Raw genomic sequence first — 6631 nt, forward strand, 5'->3', positions numbered from 1 at the left:
TTAAGGATCTGACAAGAGAAAAATAGGTTGCACATATAAATTAGGCCCTAAAAGTTTAGAGCTGGACTGGACTCGGTTTGAACAATGGAACCTAGGTTCGATTGCAGGCTTCGCAGACACACTTAGCCAATTTGAAGCCAGGCTAGACTCCAGCCAGCATCTTATGGCTACACTTCATTTCCATGTGGACACATATACTGCATGTCATTCATCAAGTCCATGTTCTTTTTCTTCAATAGAAGCCATCAAAAATCCTCAAAGGATTGATGGAAATCAAAGATTCTAGTAAAAGACAGCTCAACTTTAGACCTCTATCTTGGCAGCATCTAGGCTGCATAGAATAGTAGTAAATGAACAATTGAAGAGAAGACCTGAAGAAAAGTGATGCACATGAATTGTTGATGATTTTATGGACAATTATGACTGGTCCTTAGTAGTCTTTGTCAATTAAACATTATTGACCTCCCTACCAGGCAATTCCAAAACCTGACGTAGATCAAACTGCGAAGTTTGGCCTAACACGTATAGTCCAATAGCCTCCTCATCTGTCGTATGAAAATATAGGATTTTTTTTTTTTTTTTTTTTTGAGAAATGTAGTCCCCGCTTTCAGGTCCATTCACAGAGCTCTCTTTTGCTACAACAACAATATCTAGCACCTTGACTTTTGATTAATGACACCAAACAATCGTTAAAGATTACAAAATGGACATTGGGTCAATATTTCTGGATGATGATGAATATGCTTTTTATTAGCCTAGTCCTACTAAATATGAGCAATGCTGTGACCTACCCCTTCTTTTTTTTTCTCTCTCTCTCTTTTTTTTTTTTTTAAGCATTAAGCCACACCTGTCTTATCACCATTCACTTTGCTTAATTACGTGACACACTTCAAGAGCCAATTGAAGGGGAGCAATGAGACAGCACGCCAGCTGAATGACTTTTTGAGTTATAACTTCGAGTTACTCAACAATTTTTGATTAACTATAGCCTCTGACCTAAGACAACTTAGATCTTTCCCATGTCCGATTCTTTCCAACTATATTGCACTACGGTGGCCAATCTTTTATTTAATTGTTTGAGCGCCTTTTTCATGTAAATTCTTTTACAACCTAAAAAGGATTGCTATTTTTATGTTTCTTCGAAAGCTTGGAAAGAAAAATTTTGCATAAATTTTTTTTCTTGGTGCGTTGTCCATGTTTGAATATCAAATTCTAATCAAATTACAAAGGAGTCATGGAAGCTATTTGTTATAGTCAAGGATTCATAACTTGACGTGTGAGGTATTATCCATTCGGCTCACAGGCTTCACGATTTTGTGTTTCAGAAAAATCTCACTATTTTAAAATCTAAAAAAATATTTATTAAAAAGAGGAGAAAGAATGTCATTTAATGTGTCTCATATCTTGGCCACTTTTTTCTTTTGCTGAACATTAGTTTATAAAATTTAAAAAAAATAAAAGAGAAAATCTCTTCTTTCTGAAATCTGTCTCTTTTTGGTCCAGATGGACGTGAGACTGCTCAAGTTGGATCCAAACAAGCTTTCTGATATTTGAGATTAATAAAATCAATATAATTGGAAGCCAACACAAGTCCTAAATTTGGAACCCAAATTTTTTTTTTTTTTTTTTTTTTTTGTTAGGTAATTTCTAGTGGAATCCGAAAGCAGGCTTGAAAAGAAATCTAGTAGTATCGGCCTAAGGTTTAGACCTAAATCTGAATCATCACTTAATGGGTGTGGGTAATATTTATTCTTCTTTTTATGTCTGATTCAAACCATGATTAATTTTATTTTTAAGGTAGATTCAATCATATTTAGCTTTTTTAATGACATCAAATCAGCAATGCCCAGATCCAATTAGTATGTATCCACTACTACCACTACTACCCCAGCCAAAAGGTAGAGCGGGACTACTTCCATTTGGTGTTTATAAAAATAAAAACAGTTGGCTACGCTAAACTTGTTTATGTTTATAAAATTTAAAAATAAAGTGAAACAAAAAGGACATCAAATGCAACCTTAATTCATAAGATTACTTATTTTTATACACCAATATTTCAATCATTATTTCTATATTAGTTATTTATTTTTATAGTTTAATATTTTGTCTGCCCTTTCATTTCATAGCTATTCTACTTGTGAGTATCATAGGATGATGATTAAATGAGTGGAGCAATGGATGAAGCATCCAAAGTTAAAAAAATTATAGTTTATTTGTAGATACCAACAACATCAAACTACTGCTATCTTGAATCATGTCGACTATAATTTAGGAAAGAGATGAGTAAAGGAAGGTAATGATTTATTGAAGGATATGTGCCCTCTTAAGGCATAACGTATATATCTTATTGTTGTTTTCTTTTCTCAACATCTCTATCACCACCAATCCGATTTGGCCTAGCACCAAAGGAAATGTCTCCTTCACTTCATAATAACCATAACCAGGAAACACATTTCCCACGAGAAATTCTCTCAGAAATCAAAATTCAGATTGAAAGAGATATCATATAAATTACGATACTGTCGAACAAGCTTTGCAGGGGAAGAGCATGGCAACTAGGATGAAGGAGGGGGGAGAAGGTTGGGAGGAAAAGAGAAAAATCAAAATCAAAATTCTCTTTGACATGACAAAACATTGTGATTAACCATCTACCTATTGTCTGCTTATAGGAGGAGAATAAATAGTAGTAAAAATTGAGTTTTTATCAATGTTCATGGATTAATTTTGAAAAATCAATGAAAATTCATTTAAAACTAGCTTCCTAATGATTTTTCTATGATGGTAATGCACTTTTGATATCCATTTTGCCTAATATTTTTGCTTCCTTGTAATCACATTTCCATTTTAGGGTATTAGTGTACTTTCCATCCCTTGCATTTGCATCATTTCCCACATCAATTTTCTCTAACATCATCTATTGCTTTGCTTTCATTCTCAATTAACAAAACTTTTAATCCCTCTCAAAATTCACCCTCTGTTTAATGCTCCTCTTTCATAAGCATCACATGGCATGGGGGTAGCTCTAACTCTTGGGTGGTATCTTTCCACTGCTAGACCGATATAATTTGGTAGTCATCAAATCACACTGCCTTATTTTGGATACAAATAAAAATTCAGCAAGAGAAGTTTAGAACTACCCGGGTTAAATGCAGCAGATTTATTGTCCCGATTAACATTACAAGAAAGTTTAATAAGTTTTCTAAAGGGAATAACATGATGTGAAATAAATTAGAACCCTTCATTCCTTACCTGATCCAAGTGGGCTTACCTATCTCATGTCCAATTCATTAAACACAAAAAGGTAAGGTTACACAACTTTGAAATTTGGCCAAGATCAGGTCCAGTCAACAAGTCAAAAACTCGCGCTCGTGTCATGCCTTATGTTTTAGAAGATTAATCAAACAAAATCATATAGAACACCATGTTTAAATATAGAATCTACCATACAAAATATATGCAACCTCAACCTCATTTAAATGAAATGAGCCACAGAGAGATACTTCTATGAAAACACGCAATTAAGCTGAGATGAGATCAGATGTAATCTAGAACAATAAATGCAGAAAAGTCATAAATTATCCAAAATGCAAATCTCTCTGTCCATAGACGTAATCAACTACATGCAATGCATCAATCTAAACCCTTTGGATTAGACCAACACAATAAACCGACAAGATCAGGTTCAATTTTTAAAATAATAAAGTTGATACAATTCTCCTTGGACCCCACAAGGATTGTTATGTAAGCAACCCACCCACCTTGCCAACATTGCATGGCTCTTTATTTTCTTTTACCATAATCATCTATAGGCTATGTTACCCAAAAAAAAATAACAAAAATAAAAAAAAATCATCTATAAACCCCCCATTTCTCCCTTCTTCTCTCTATATACGATTCTTTTTGTTTTGCCGCCATATAATTACTACATTCATATGGGGCAAATAATAATACATAAAAAAGTGAGAAAATAATAGTGGATAAAGGCCCGTTCCGAGGTTTTAAAAAAAAAAAGGAGGGTTTAATATGGAGTACTGGAAGGATCACGGATCGAGTGGCTTGGGGGACAGGACCCAGTGCTGGCCGTGGGGACGGAGCCGGAGACCCTTGACCTTGGCGAAGAGCGTGACGGCCCGGCGGACGCCGTGGTCGTCGGCGGCGGTGAAGTAGTCGTGGCCGAAGAGGACGCCGCCGGGGCGGAGGACGGCGTAGGCCATGTTGATGTCGGCCCAGGCGGAGTGGAAGTCGTGGCCCGCGTCGACCTCGATGAGATCCCCGTAGACGCCCCAGTCGCAGAGGGCGGCTAGGGCGGAGCCGGTGGAGAAGGGAACGGGGATGACGCGGTCGGCCTCGCCGGCGGCGGTGACGGCGAGCATGAACTGGGGGAGGAGGAGGGCGTCGGCGTGGAGGGGAGGGGGGATGTCGCGGGGGAAGCGGCGGCGGAAGCCGGGCCAGCCGCGGAAGTCGTCGAGGCAGAGGATGAGGGAAGGGAGGGAGAGGTTGCGGGAGAGGGCGGCCATGTGGAGGGCGGAGGCGCCGAGGAAGGTGCCGAGCTCGATGATGGTGAGGGGGCGGACGGATTCGATGAGGTCGCGGAAGACAGGGTTGGTGGAGCCCCAGCCGCGGAGGCGGCGGGGCGGGGGGTACAGAAGCGGGGCGATGGCAGGAGGGGGGAAGCCGGCGTAGGGGGAGCTGCCGTTGTAGACGTGGTCGAGGATCGTGCGGAGGACGTCCGGCTGGGGGACGGGGTCGGCGCACTTGGTGCGGAAGCGGAGCAGGTCGTGCGGCGGCGGCGGCGGCGGGGCCGGGGGCGGCGGGGATGTGGAGAGGGGGATTTGGTGGTGGGGTTGGGATTGGAGCTGGGTTTGGACGTGGAATTGGGGGGGTTGGGGAGGAGAGGAGGAGGAGGAGGAGGAGGAGGAGAGGAAGCCGAGGGTGTAGCCGAGGGAGAAGAGGAAAAGAAAGAAAACGGCTCTGGGGAAGAGGCGGCGGAGGGCGGGAGGAAAAGGAGGGAAGGGAGGAGATGATGGGGGGTGGGGCTTCATAACTGTTTTAGAGTGTATGGTTGAGAATTGAGGTGGAGAGATGGAAGAGAAGTTATGAGCAGGAGTTGGATGGTGGGAGGGGTTTGGAGGGGGACATGAATTAAGTAGTTGATGGGTGGCGTTAAAGAATCTGGTGGAAGAGGGGATAGGAGTTTTAGATGGAAAGGATTCACTCGAGATTGAATTGGACTGGAAACAAAAGTAGATATGAAATTTTACCAAAAGAAATCATGTTTATCAAGTCTCTACTCTTAAGATAAGTTACGTTCTTCTAGGATCTTTTTTTCTTTTTTTTTTTTTTATTGGATTATGACTTTTAACACTTGCGTTGCAAGTCTCGTGTGGATGGATGGGATCGGTGGGGCCATCCAATTTTATAATATATAAAATTTTGTGATTACATTTTTTTTTTGTGGTTATTATGTATTTGAGAATCTTATATTTGGTTTTGTGGTTTTTGTGTATTTGAGAATCTTGTATGTCGGTAGCGCTGTAATGTCGCGGCGGTGATAAGCTTTAAAGATCATGAATTTACCTGCTTTTATAGATAATATTTAGCCTTAAGTATCTCAATAATATATTTAAAAAATTATTATAGATATTCATAAATTTTATAAAAAAAATTATATCCTACCTAGCATGCAATAATATAATGGTGTATCATATTAATTATCTTATCTCCTACATGAGCATATAATAAATGAAGCTTACAAATATTAGACAAGATAAATAATTAATATATAACCACATATTACATACGGTGCATGATATATCTTCTTTTTATAGAGGACGGTCAAACATACAGGAAACCTTCTAGTAAAAAAAAGGAAAAAAGAGGGATGTATTTGGCTACAAGCCTGGTGGGTGGGTTATTTAAAAGGAATAGCATTGAAGATGCACAATTTAGTAAGATTTGATGGAAAAAAGGTAGTCCAATAGGAGGAAGGTCTGATGCTGCAGAGGGTTAAAAGCCTTGAAAATTAGTTCAATAAGTGTTAATTTGGAAGGTAGAGGGGATGACTTTTTTTATTTATTGTACCTTCCTTAAAATGAAAAAGATTAGACTGCCAGCAGTTACGATAGCAAGACCTCACAAAATTTGGATGGAAAGCGTGCAGGTGAAGAGTTCACCCCCATGAGTCATTCTGCATCCCTCTCTCTCCACCTCTTCCTATATATATATCTATATCTACACACACACACACACACACATATATATGTATGTATGTATGTATGTATGTATGTATGTATGTATGTATGTCTATACATATGTATTTATACATTTGTATCTACATGTGTGGATGAATGTAGAGAGAGAGAGAGATTTGCTTCACTTAAGTGGATCTCCAGTCACATCTAATCGGATCCAACTTGAACTATGGAAATCTATATGCCGATGATCAAAATGACCGGATGTGATCAACTACTTCTAAACTATTTACACACTAATAATCATATGATCCAGAGACTCTTAATTAGACTCATTCACGATCAAAGCTAGACCAAATCTAGGCCTGGGCGGTTCAAAAATTAACACAATTTACCTAAACCTAAGTTTACCTAGCCCAGCCTTCAGTCTGCTTTCTAGG

At 39.3% G+C, this 6631-nt stretch overlaps 1 protein-coding gene across 1 annotated transcript; it reads right to left on the reverse strand.

Moving 5' to 3' along the window:
* Nucleotides 1-3656: 3656 nt before the first annotated feature.
* LOC105059372 (uncharacterized) lies at nt 3657-5391 on the reverse strand. Its single transcript, XM_073250283.1, has one exon. It carries the CDS (start codon nt 5040-5042, stop codon nt 4041-4043), a length of 1002 nt encoding a protein of 333 aa, XP_073106384.1. The 5' UTR covers nt 5043-5391; the 3' UTR covers nt 3657-4040.
* Between the last annotated feature and the right edge of the window lie 1240 nt (nt 5392-6631).

Source organism: Elaeis guineensis, chromosome 16 (genome assembly GCF_000442705.2).
Source record: "Elaeis guineensis isolate ETL-2024a chromosome 16, EG11, whole genome shotgun sequence".
NCBI lineage: Eukaryota > Viridiplantae > Streptophyta > Magnoliopsida > Arecales > Arecaceae > Elaeis > Elaeis guineensis.

Excerpts from the sequence above, each read along its gene's own strand:
- LOC105059372 (XM_073250283.1), bottom strand. The coding sequence starts at position 5,042 with ATGAAGCCCCACCCCCCATCATCTCCTCCCTTCCCTCCTTTTCCTCCC.